Here is a 13,199-nt window from a genome sequence, read left to right as displayed (position 1 = left end):
TCGAACGCTCAGGACAGTTTGAAAGCCCGGCAGAACTTAAAAAACAGGGGGACTCAGTGGAGAAGCCATGCCATTACAGAGGCAGCATCGCGTAGCGTAAGTGGTGACCAGAGTACTTAGCTATGCAAGAGCGCACATCAAGTGACGAAAGTCACGCGTTACAGAGAGACGCTCTGCAATGTTCAAATGTGAAAAATATAGTCGACACCCAGTGTCTATACCCTGTCTTCACCGTTCTACGTCCGTGGTCTGCCATGTTGGGCAGCAACCATGAGCAACTCGACCAGCTTAGTATCTTGCTTGGATATTCGATTCGACCGTACGTATAGTATTCACCTATGGCGGCACCGCAGAATGCGTGTCGCGGACGCTGCAGCCGGCAGGTGGCCTTCCAGACACGCCGGTCTGGCTTCCACAGGCGTAGCTCGCCCACCGAGCGGCCTTTCTCGTCCGCGCCTCCCCACAGCCACAGCCGTTGGCCGGACGAGTCCGTTGTGGTCAGCGCCAGCGAGTGCGCCAGTGGCGTCCATAGGCTCACCGACTGGAACCAGCTGCGTCCAAGTACCAGGAATATTTGTAAAAAAAATGGAGGATTCTTAAGCTTCGCATTTAAGACTGGAACGCGATAGCATTAAAAGATCCCTGACTGCATGTCACGCTTCCCGGCAACTGCAGCTTATGTAGATCGTAATGTTTACCGGGAAACGCTGGCGGCGAACGCTGTGCACGAAGGCGAGCTTTCTGGTAGAAACGAGGCCTCTTGCGTGGGCCGATCTACTGTTATTGTTTCACCCTGTTAATATTTCAGTCTGAGAAGATTTAACATAAAAGGCATGCGCTGTCGCTATTTTGTTTCGTGACATTTGTTTGTGGGCTGTCATTCTCAAAATTCGAAGGAATAACTTTGTTATTCCTCTGCAGTGCTCTGCAGTGACCTGGATCATGCTTCCCGATTTGATAGCAATGATTATTTTCACACTTCCACTGTTTCAATAGTAACGTACTGCGAGTAACAATAAGCAAGCAATCAATAAAAAATTTAGGCACATCACTTGAGTAGCGCATCGCTGAAAAAAAGGACGACATGGTAAAAGATGAAGCACGTGCGTGCCTCTTCATGCAGCATGCTTTCAACGCATGCGCATGATCCCAGACAAGCTTCTGTCTCCTTAGAGGTAAGGGCTGAGATACAGGGCATCGAGATGACGTGGTCATTATCGTCTTGACTTGTACTGTTTTGTTGTGTGTTGTCCGCTCCCCAACATATGCAAGAACATTATTTGTGTAATCGTCTCCTTTATATAGAAAAAAGCTTCAAACGTGGACCCAAATGAGTAGTAGAGAAACCGGTAGACAACTAAATCATTAAAAAATTAACTGGCAAATTTTGAGTATCACGCGGGATTTGAATCCTTCTACAAGCGCACAAAAAGAACGACGCTGCCTGTCCTTCCTCCGGTGGACGGACTCGCGCTAGACTGTAACGATGAAGCCAATAGGTTTCCCTATTCTAACCTAACCAATCTGTTTTTCTCTCTTGGTCACTTTCACCCCGCATTGACACCTCTCCAGCGCAACTGGCTACAGCGACATGCCGGAAATCCGGGTTAATGGGTCATGTGAATAGAAAAAAAAATTTTTTCTGCTGATATTATAAAAAGTAAGTTACACGCGCATCGTTCTGTAGATGTTACTACCACTACCACGCCTCTATAGTTTGCTCGTTTAATGCGATTAGCATTCTTACTCTACTTCCGCCACTTTGCGGTTTGTATCGGGTTCCTAAATTCTTTAGTCCAGTGGTCGTCTTTTTTTTTCTCGTTTTTTCATGAATGAATAACACGGGCTGGGGAACGAGGGATTAATTCTCGGCGTTAGCACGCAGCGATGTGCCACCGATGCAATAGCGGATGCCACGCGAAAGGAGAGGCACTTCGCTCGGGCGCCTCGAGATCGTGCAGCATGTCCAGAGAGAAGCGCCAAACATGAAGCGTTACGGCGGTGCCTGTTTCACTTCTCTCTTGAATGCTAATCGTACTTACGATGATAAACAACCCCTAAAGGTTGGGGAAAAATTAAATTCTGGGGTTTTACGTGCCAAAGCCACGATCTGATTATGAGGCACGCCGTAGGGGGGGACTGCCGGAATAATTTCGACCACCTGGGGTTCATTAACGTGCCCCTAAACCCAAGTACCCGGGTGCTTTTCGCATTTCACCCCCATCGAAATGCGGCCACCATGGCCGGGTTTCGATCCCGCGATCTCGTACTCAGCAGCCCAGCACCATAGCCACTGAGCAACCACGGCGGGTAAGACATTTTGTTAATAACAGTTAATAACATGGTCGCAGTTTATAACATCCAGATCAAGTGACAGTTATGATGCCGGATGCATGGCGTATACTGAAGATCTAGAAAGCACAGCGTCTTAGCAACCGCGGTTGAACGCGATTGGCTGAAACGCCGCCGGCGACACTCTGATGTCACTGCCGTGAGGATTACTTGCCTTTGCCTGTCGCTCACGATAGGTTAGGTTAGGTTAGCGTAAAAGGCGTTAGGTGGCGCGGCATACTCTCACAGCGGTTACAAAGGGCGTCGCCGGTGGCGTTTCAGCCAATCGCGTTCAACCGCTGTTGCTAAGGCCTTCTAGATTTTCAATATGTGGTGCCGGGTGTAAAAGCATACCGGCCGTGCTGAAGGTCGAACTCGAAGACGGCGCCGGTGACTTTGCAGCGGTCGGCCCTCGAGTACGTGACACCGCCGAGAACCCAAATGCGGGAGTTGAAATGCGCGGCAGCCGACGCCATCAAGGGTCGTGGGAGGTTGGGAACGCTCACCCAACGACCGGCGTCGACATCGAAGAATTCAGCGGTGTTCGTTATCCTGGACGCAGAAACGAAGTTTGATTAGAATACATCGTAGCGTGGTCTACGCGTTCGTATAAGGCGGCAATTTTCGCATAAAGCGGGCCATTAATTAAGCTTTGCAGAAAATTGTGCTAGTAAACTCCGCTCCTGGTAAATTGTATGATAGTGTTACGCTACAAGAACTTTTTTCAAAAAGTTACCCATAAGAGCAATCTGCTAATAAACTGCACAGTTAGATAGGTGATATGTCCCAACTCACATTCTTGTATCGCGTTTTTGTTGTTCACGAACCCTTATATTATAAGCCATTACTACAATTGTGGCTACCATGGCTAGCTGCGGTTAGGCTGCTGTTATGCGGGCCGCGACACACGTAGGGCCTAAGCCTTGATGCGACATCTAGCGTGCGCTGCGCTAAACAGGCACGGATTTACGCGACTTACACTCGAAGCGGCACACCGTATATTCCGGAGGCGATGTTGCAATTACTGCAGCTCTTGAAGAGTTTGAAAGCTTGTCTGCTATGAGGCGCTACCATCGCTCAAGATGCGTGTACAGGCGATACGGTCAAGTTGGCAATTCACAGCCAGGGGCCACAAAAACGGAACGCTGTTCTCGCGTACTTGTTTACTAAAGTTCAAAACAGACGATCAAAGATGACCAGAGACGAAACGCCATACTTGTAACAACTATTTTAATATATTGCGACGCACGTAAGTGCACACATAGTAGTAATAAGCGCATCTTACACCCCCGCAGTGGCTATGTTAAGACGTCCGAGACGAAGCTCAGTTATCTGAGTCATTTGCGGAGGCAGGTTCGCCAAGTTGATATAGCATAATGAGCTTTATAATGCGTGCTTTCACATTTCGCGTCTTATCATCATTTATTGTGATGGTTCACTTTTTGTGTTTTCTATTGAGCTAACATATGCACATAGTGCGCGTGCGAGATGCGCTAACTTGCATATGTGTGGGTGCTGCATTGTAATGCTTTATTTGTATAATGTTTAGTGCTTCGTTCATCGTCACTTAGTTTGCTTTCGTTCTTCTTGAATCAATCAATAAATCAATCAACATGAAGCGTTATTACAGGATTAGTAAAATATCTGGACCGCTAGCCTAGATGGCTAATGACCAGTTCAATACAAACGAATGACAATACTGTGCAAACTATTACTTGTAATAAATACAAACAATTGCTATACATAAAAATTAATTATGAAACATCTATTTGTGCAACATGAACAACCGTATAACACTCGACAATAAAAAAAAAGAGAGAAAAAAGACCACTTAAGCAACGGACGTGCACATATCGCGTGATAATGAAAAGTATAACAGGGAAAGGTCAAGGCAATGCTTGAATGCACGCCTGGTCTACTGAATTAAGGGCTACTAACGCACCCAGTCGTCCAAACTCTCACGCTGCGCAGCTAACACAAAAATTGAAGGGCACTTAGTTATTGCTACGTGGATGAATGCGAAAGCATTGCGGCCGCGTACGACAGCAGAAGCTCGGCGACGTCGGGTGGCGCCCCTGGCGGAGTCACGTGACACGACCGGTCACGTCAGCAGAACCACCGCAACGTCACGTGACCAACGGTGTTCGTCACTATAGGCGCGCACAACACAAGGTCGTGCGTTCGACTCCCAACAAAAGGACGTGGGCTCGTGTGCCTTAATTAACTCTACCTTAATTAACCGTGCCTTAATTTAACTTCGCCATAATTAAAACCAAACGTCACGGGTTCGACTCGGTCGTGGGTTTGTAGCCTTTTTGGACCATCGTGTGGTCACGCCAACGCCGGATTTTTCGCCTCATGAACCATATAATGATTTCGTATTAATAAATGGCGGGTGTTTATAATGCCCTTGCTATTTCCCATGCGGCGCTTGAGTGATTTACCTGCCGGTGTTGTCCTTGCCTCCGGCGACGTAAATGCGCTCCTCCGACAGCCACGCAGGCGTGGCACGCCCTTGCCTGGCTCATGGGAGGACACTTCTTCCACGTCATCGTCTCGATGTCCAGGCAGAAGCAGTACGCGGACGGTGCGGGCCCTTCGTACTCCAGCGCGTCGAGATTGAAGCCGCCTTTCGAAGTGAAAACAATTATCATCGAACGAACAAAGAAGGGTGTGCTGCAGCGGAAACGTTTAAGATGCGACGCTTAACTGCAAGGTGCGCTGAATTTACTAAGGGCAGATCGTTCAGTCTACCTTCAGCGTCCTTGAGCGAAAACCGTGTCGTCGATGCGAAATCGTACAAAAATGGCTGACGGCGCAAAGAGTAAAGACACGATGCCGGGTTGCTGTACTACACAAACCCGGCATCCTGTCTTACCCATATGCAAACGCTCAGACAGCAATTTTGATAGTGTGCGGGTCAGCGTCGTCATCGTCTTCTATGAGTAAGCGAATTAAGAGGATAAGTAAGGAGAATGAATAAGCGAATTGTAATAAGCGAATTAAGGGAGTCAGTCTTTAATGCATCGGCACTTCAGCTTTCGCCTTCAAGTCGTCTTAGGGATAACATAACAGACCCTTTGAAATTTTCTGTTGTAGGAAGGCATCTCAAATATCCGCAAAACCGTATTTGCACCAAGAGGAAGTGTTTTAGCGAAGCTGTTAATGGGATATTAATGCGACCCTTTGGCCAATGTTCTGGCGAAGTAAAATTTGTTTCCATGAATTACTGACTTTTCTAAACATTTCTTAACAAGTGCTCGAAAGCGTTATATGCGGGCAAGGTTTGAAACGGACCAGTCATATAGGGGCAACGCTTTAAAGCATGTGATTCAATTACAGACAACTGAAACTGATTGCAACTGCTTAAAAGAAACAGCTTCGCTAGAAATTGTGCTGTAGTTCTGCAAGGTCGCACAAGTTTGCTGTTATCTTTAGCTCAGGCAAACAATAATTTCTCCATTCAAATGAGCGCGGAACCAGCAGGGGATGTTCGCATTAGGCTAGCTGGAACCAATTGAAATTAAATGTATTCCAACGACAGCAGTCGCCGTATCAAACAGGAACACTATCCCCCCCCCCCAAAAAAAAAAAAGGAATTGAGCCAAATCTGCACATAACAGCAGGTGCTAGACATTCGTGATAACGAACATATTAGCGAAACCAGCTGGCCAATGTCAAACAGAAACTGCAAAGGAGAAGCTTTGTAAATTCACCCCCGATTTCTTTTTCTGAAGTTATGGAATGTTTTACAAAAATTAATAAAATCGGCAAAGAACTGAAGTGCCAGTTTTGCTGCCCCACAACGCCACACCTAGAACAAATGCCGTTATTCTGTAAACTAAATATATTAGTACGTTAGAGCAAGGTTCGTCTATCGTTTACTTAGAATCATTGCTATGTTTATGTAAGTTTAGTGAAAAGTCCAGTTACGCAAAGGATTACAAATATAGTAAGATTTCTTGCCGCCAGCGCTCTGCTAAGTGAAACTAAGCAAGAAGGAGCAATTTTCGGGGGTTTTATTCGTGAGGTAATTAAGGTCTGCTACTTTTGGCGCTTTGTCCAGAAAAAAAGCGTCCATCGACTAATTTCTTCAAAATTGAAATTTTTGATGAAATTTCATTTTTCTCTCACCAATAACGTAAATACAGTTTCCCACGTGTGCGGTGGTGTGGTAGCTCCTGGCGTGAGGCATGAATCCACACAGTTCCCATTCGTCGTCGTCGAAGAGGTAACGAAGCATAGCAGACCCTAAAACCAACAAAAACAAAAGAATTTGACAAATTGTCTTGGCCGAGCGAAGAGTACTTCAATTTTAGAATTTATTGCCATTGCTGTATATCACCATTTACGTTTTCTCTACCATATGCAACGTTTGGGCCATGAACGTTCAGAGCAATACTGTAGTTTGTTCTAAAAAAAAATGTCACAGTTTCGCCCTAAGGGCGAAGCAATGAATGCGATAGCAACACAGCAATGTCATACGAAGTAAGGTGAGCGGCTTTGGTAGCAACAACACGCAGAACTGTTGTCGACGCCATCGGCGTTTTGCCCGCGTTAGCTCAAAATGCGTGCGGCGTTGGTGACTGTTGCTGGAGCCTCTCATATAAATAGGCACTTGGTGCCGCAGCTAAACGTCGCGTCCCTTCCTTCCCCCTCCCCCACGGCCTCTCGCGCGTCTGAAGAAGGCGCGTTTGCTCTACATATATGGTGATTGTAAAGGAGGAAAGAGACGCCTACTTCTGCAGCCCTTAAGGAAGCACGGCGCAGAACGCGCGTTTGTTCTCCGCCGTGCGTTCACTCCCCGTGAAAGAGCGCGTCCCTCGCGCCCTTTCACTCGCACATACAGCGTTCGGCGGCGCGCGGCCACGATTTCATCTCCATTGACGTCATACGGAACCTCACGGCGACGGCGACGGCGACGGCGACGGCGACGGCGACGCCGACGGCAGAAATCTGCTTTTGAGTGTCCATATAATTGCTATCGCAATAAAAACAAAAAAAAGCTTTTTGATAACAAAGCAAGTCTAACACAGGGACCAGAAATAAGTTGTAAATCACTGCCTACCAATGCAACGCTGTTAATTGGCATATATTTAGCTTGTTTTCGGTTCCAACAAACATCCTCGCTACTAGCGAACTAACTTTTTTTACCATTATGGATTTGAGGGTGCACGTTCTCTTGTGTAAGATTTTAAATGCGCCCATCGGCTATGTACAGTAAGTTGTACCCAAGTCCTCTCTCGTTGGATCTTCAGGATTGATGCCTCCTAACATGACCAACACCGAGCTGCCAGCATGAATCTGGTCCGCTGGACGAAGGGCTCGAAGGCGTGCGTGAAGGGACGAATGGGACCTGAAATAAGAGACGGAATAAATGCTCGAAAAACAAACGCAAAGAGAAAACGCCAAGCAAGCATGGACCAAGTTAACCCTTGTGCATTATAAATGTCAGTGCTAGGCACTGTTCAGCAGCACATTACAAGAACATCCGGGTCATCTGCCAATGGCATATCGTGATTCTATTTTCACTTCTTTATCGCCCCCTTCCCGATCACTGTAACTCTATTGTATTGGTGCCGTAACATGTATTTCGTACCTGTCTTCTCCCGCGCTGACTTAGTATACTGAATTAATATCAGATGCAGACACTGTTTCAGTTCGATGTCAGTAAAGCGGATTCTGACTTCATGAAGACATGGCTAGCGTATAATTAGTTCCAAATTGTCCAAAACTGACCAGCATCCTCAATCATTTCTAATTTCTCTACGTGATTTTCCTTAGCAAACGTATTATTGATATTCTATATCTTTTCTGATGAGTTCCTATAGCCTTCAATAAACTTTTTTTATAAAAAGCTGAATTCCCCCTTATGCCTTTGTAAGGGTGTGCTCGCCTTACGTTGTCGTTAGAGAAATATAACCACCCTTTTCACTTTAGAAAAATCCCGAAGCCCCAAAAACATATGGTTTGATAACGCGGTCACGCTAAACAGAAAGTGGCATGGCAGACCATTTCTATACGCTCGTCCTGAAAGTTTATTTACTGCAGTTATTTCGCTTATAAACATGGCGAATGATACGAAACGTTTCGCTCTTTTAGCCCGCACTTTCTAGTTACTGTCACCAATTTCAACAATTGAATCAAATAAATCCAGCCAATTAAATTTAAAATGCACCGCTCGCAGGTCCTGTCACACTGGTGTACTAGCTGGTCAACTTCACCCATCCCCAATGTTTTCTTCAACCTCACCGTTCAACCGGTGGTACAAAATAATTATCACTGTTAAAATGCATCACCAAAACACATATCTGAAGCAAACAGAATATCAAGCCAGAGAAACGAAGCGCAACTTAACTGTTATGCGAACTTGAAATGTAAATAAAGAAACAAGATATGAAAGTGTACTAAAAAAAAACTTGCAGCAGGTGGAAGTCGTATCTGCACCTCCCGCGTTACGTGTGCGGTGCCTTAGCATAAAGCTACCACGGCAGCCATCATCCTGTCAACTTTATTGGGTATTAGTGTATGTGTACAGGATTAGCCCTAGAAGTGTTAGCCAGCGCCCCCTCACGGCCATGGAGGCGGATGTAGAACAACCTATTTAACTACATGTGTCACGTAGTATGCATGCAAACTTGGAACGAGTCAACTGGCCAATAAACCCACGTATGCGACTACATGGCATCATAGCTCCCAATTTCCAGGCCTTCGCCATGCAATGAGCAAGAAGAATTTTTGTTAGCCCCCTCAGTCACAAACGTGATCGACTGTCAATAAATATGTGAAATTTACATAATTTTATGCCATCGTGCTGGAGACTCCATTGAAAGCAAATCAGGGTGGTAGAATGACTCTGTTCATTTCATAGGGAGTCATCATAATTACGGAGTAATTAAATATATAGTTATTGTACAGACAGCCATGCTACGTTTCTTTATAATCAACCACTGAAATAACGTGCACAACTTACTTATTTGCTACGAGCATTACTAAAACGAAAAAGAAAGTATTTCGCAATTCCTACTTGAACGTTCCAGGTCAAGAATACCGTCAAACACGGTAGTGCATTCACCAAAGTCATCGCCTGTAGCGATGAATTTCCCTCAGAAGTAAAATGGGGGTACTCTACATAAGCGTAATGTTGAATTCATCCTCAGATTTATTGTACGTGGTCTATTACTTGCGGCCACTGCACAGAAATGGGAAAAATATGTCGCGTACACAAACGTTTACGCCGTGACTGAAGCGGTGAGTTGCGACCATAGGAAGCAACCAATGAAGTTTTTTCGTCGACTTTCATTTCCCTCTTTCTCATTATTTCTATATTTTAATAAAACATAAGTTACTTTCCCTACGCTTTCTCAGGCTTCGTTCTCTGTTTGATTCATACAAACATCGAGCCTCTCAGTTCTGCTTATTCTCACTTATGAACAAAGCAAGCATCCTCCTAATTGTTCCTGCTTCGGAGTCAGCGGTAGCAAGCCGTTCGCGTCCGGTTAGGGCTGGTCTAATTGCAGCCTCATGTGGTTGCGCCCCAACCGAGCTGGACTCTCTGTCCATGCATTTGCGTAATTAGCTGATACTGCCCTGTCTCTTACAGTGCGATGCGCCGAAGACCCTTGCTGTGTCGTAAACAAAAAAAAGAAAGAAAAAAAGAAAAAGAAATATTTGTACCTTCGCAAGACAATGTTGCTGCGGCTCCGGAAGTCCCCCGTGAGAGGCGAATCCAGCCGAGCGTTTGCCGAATAGCCGCCTCCTGATACGTCACTTCCGGATGCCAGTGTTGGTGTGGTGCACCAACAGGAACTGGCCAGAGAGAAGCTCGTCGTTCCTTCCTCCTGCGTTCGACGTAGAAACAACTTTAACTGAGATATAATGATGGCATGCGCCGCCCGCCATTAAGGGCCCTCGTCTCAGTGCCCCTCTTTGAACGCTCGGGCTTTTATTCAGTTTAACATTTTTAACATAGGCTACCTGCCGTCTTCTAAAATACGGGGTGAATACCAAGCAGTTGTAGCTGTGAAGTAAAAAGGCGTAAAACTTTCTGGCCTTCGAAAACAGGCACGCTCACGCGTTACAGTCAGTTTGGCTCGGTTAATAGGGCGACAATAGTCACCGCCTTATGCAGTGGCAAAAAGTTACACTCACATTGTCAAACTTGCCGACAGCGTGTCTCTGGTCATAATCTCCGAAACTCCCAACACTCGAAACAATCGACCAACTCTGCGGCGTCTCACTGCGCAATGATTGGGACTCATCAGTGCCGTTTGCCGTGACATATTCGTCGTCCGTTCGTCGTCCCGAGTCGGAAACAAATTTCCGCTCAACCCTCGTCGACTCTTGGACGAATCTCCCACCGACGGCAATCACGTGTGCGGGGTGCTGCTTCATTCTCGGGTCGTCTTCGCCTTCCATCCACCTCGAAGCCACCGACGTAAATCGACTGTTGTCGTCTTCGACGAGTGCGTCCTCCGTACGTCGACATATACGGGGTCTTATAGTTTCGTCGCTGTCGGCATCTGAATATTCCGTCTCTAAATCACTAGTCATCCTGTAGCTTGGAGCATTGCGTACGGGGCCGCGGGCTACTTCCGGTTCATGACATGCTGACACGTACTTGCCCGAACTGTTTCCTCCTTCCCACCTTTGCGACGAGAGCTTTCCCGATTCACCAGTCCTGCAACTTTTGAAGGTCGCATCGCGTTCGTAATCGTAATCTTCTTCCGAGAGTTCCATGCCCGAACATTTCGTAGTCTGTTGCATCTTGAACACGAACGGCCTGCTCTTTTGCCCGCTTGCTGACGAGCTATACGGTAGGAAGGATGGCCCACCGCTGCTGACAGTCTTGTATTCGCTCGTTCTCTCAATTTTGTGCCCGCTGCCAGTCTCTGCTATTGTTGCTTAGAAGGTACTTGATCTCGTCGGCATTGTGGTCGAATCCCTCGTGTACCTCAGTAGCTACTTGAACAGAATTCTCAGTCAAACCGTCTCCGACAGCGACCTTTTCTGTCGGTGGATTCGATATCGCGTTCATAGTAGCCGTCCCTGCCTTCTGGGTACCTCTCGCCTGTGACGACAGCCCGAGACTTGACGACAATGTCCTCGCTACCGTCCTTGCAATGGGGATAGTCTTTGATAGCCATTGTCTCCATGGAGACCGCAGGGACCACCACTGGCTCTTCAACGATCGGCAACTGCTTCTGTCCGTTGCGCCTGGAGGACTGTTGCTCGGTGGCTCTCTTATCAACGAAGTTCTCTTCGGCAGACCCGTTCAGTGCTCTAGCCTCAACTTTGTTCCGCTTTCCTGTTCCATTGGGCAGCATCTTCCGAGCACTTTGGTCTGAGGACCTCAAGCGAAACCCTGGGGCCGGCACGCCGACCACGGAGCTTTCGGAGCTGACTGGAATGATTTCCTCGCCTACAGGTAAATCGGTGGCCCTAGACGCTGCAAAACCGGGCCCCGCGTCTTTCTCTAGCTTTGCCAAGCTTGCGTCGGCTGGCAGAAGTCCCTCCAGATCCAGCTTGTCGCCGAACGGACCTCCAAGTATACTAGACGAATCGGTTCTTTTTACTCCTTCCTTTTCATCGCCACGTTGCGTCTTAGTCTTCGCCTGTAACGAAGCAGCAACCGTCGGCAGAAGTTCGAACTCTTGAACGAAATTTCCTCGAGCATCGCTCTGGCCCTTGGCCGAAGTCCCGTTTGCGTTGAGAGCTTTCCCGTAGCGCTTGCCATTGTTCTTGCTCAAGCCATATCCTCCGTTCTTTGCTTTCGGATCTACGTCACTCACATGGTCCTTGTCGACATTTCTGTAGGCGACATCACCTCTGAATGCATCTCTTTCACTGTTGGGCTTGGCACCATCGCGCCTAGCACCAGGGGGAGATGTCACTGTCTTGGCAGCCACACTAATGGCTTCCACCGAGGTGTCACCATAGTACGAACTTTCTGATATCACGCCTGATACCGTGCTTGCATCTTTGGCACTAAAGTCGCGTTTGCCCACATTTGCATTGACTACATTAGAAGGCAAGGGCACCTTCTGGTCATCCTGTACTTCCGCCCGGTACGTCAGGTACGGCGTTTCCGTTTCCTGAATCCGGTCGTGGCGTTTTGCCGACCCTCCGCTATCGAGGCTTACGGGAGGCGACGCGCTGACCGAGCTTCTTTGAGCCGTGCATGGTCTCACCGTAACGGTCTCCGTAGCGGTCTTCGTAGCGGTCCCCGTAGCGGTCATCACGGCGTGGTTGGGGTTTGTTCTCGCGTTTGCGCCTCTCGTCGACGACTTCGTAGTCGGAGTCGTCGTAGAAGAAGTCGCCCCTGGACTTGCGCGATGACTCCGCACTGTAGAAGGTGCCATCCGTGCTGCGTCGTTGCATGGCTGCTCGCCTTCAACTTCTTCGCACGCGACACGCGCAGTGCAGGCATTGATGATGATGATGATGATGATGATGATGATGATGATGATGATGATGGTGATGATGATGATGATGATTATGATGATGATGATGATGATGAACCTCTGTTATGGCTCTTACTCACTAAGGGTGATATGCCAAGAATCGGGAGGCAGGAGGTAGGTCACAAAAATTTTATTTGAATATGAGAAATGCAAAGTAAAAGAAAAAACTAAGGAGCAGGCATTGGGCATCACGGTGATGATACTAATGATAACGATGATGATAGCGATGCAGCTGGCCGTACAGCTGCCTTCTTGTGTGACTTCAGCTTCGAGCACAACACGTGCGGTGTAGCATCGGAAGTATCATCGGGATGATAGTTGTGGCTGCGGTGATAGTGATGACAAATAATGAGCTATGTGTGTTCGTTTGTGTTTTTGACGGCCGACCACCTGAGAAATGAGCAA

At 47.3% G+C, this 13,199-nt stretch overlaps 1 protein-coding gene across 1 annotated transcript in view; it reads right to left on the bottom strand.

Moving 5' to 3' along the window:
• The window catches only part of LOC119433138 (beta-scruin-like), a 64,383-nt gene extending 53,669 nt beyond the window's left edge, over positions 1-10,714 (bottom strand). Inside the window, 7 exon segments of the mRNA XM_037700275.2 lie at positions 337-551; positions 2,686-2,883; positions 4,776-4,960; positions 6,466-6,582; positions 7,563-7,687; positions 10,009-10,172; positions 10,483-10,714. Of these exon segments, the coding sequence (XP_037556203.2) occupies positions 337-551; positions 2,686-2,807 (337 nt within the window). The 5' untranslated portion in view covers positions 2,808-2,883; positions 4,776-4,960; positions 6,466-6,582; ... (1 more) ...; positions 10,009-10,172; positions 10,483-10,714.
• Between the last annotated feature and the right edge of the window lie 2,485 nt (positions 10,715-13,199).

The sequence above is a fragment of the Dermacentor silvarum genome, chromosome 11 (assembly GCF_013339745.2).
Source record: "Dermacentor silvarum isolate Dsil-2018 chromosome 11, BIME_Dsil_1.4, whole genome shotgun sequence".
NCBI classification, from domain to species: Eukaryota; Metazoa; Arthropoda; class Arachnida; order Ixodida; family Ixodidae; genus Dermacentor; species Dermacentor silvarum.
The sequence above is the reverse complement of the archived record's forward strand: the minus strand, read 5'-3'. Positions and strand labels throughout refer to the sequence as shown.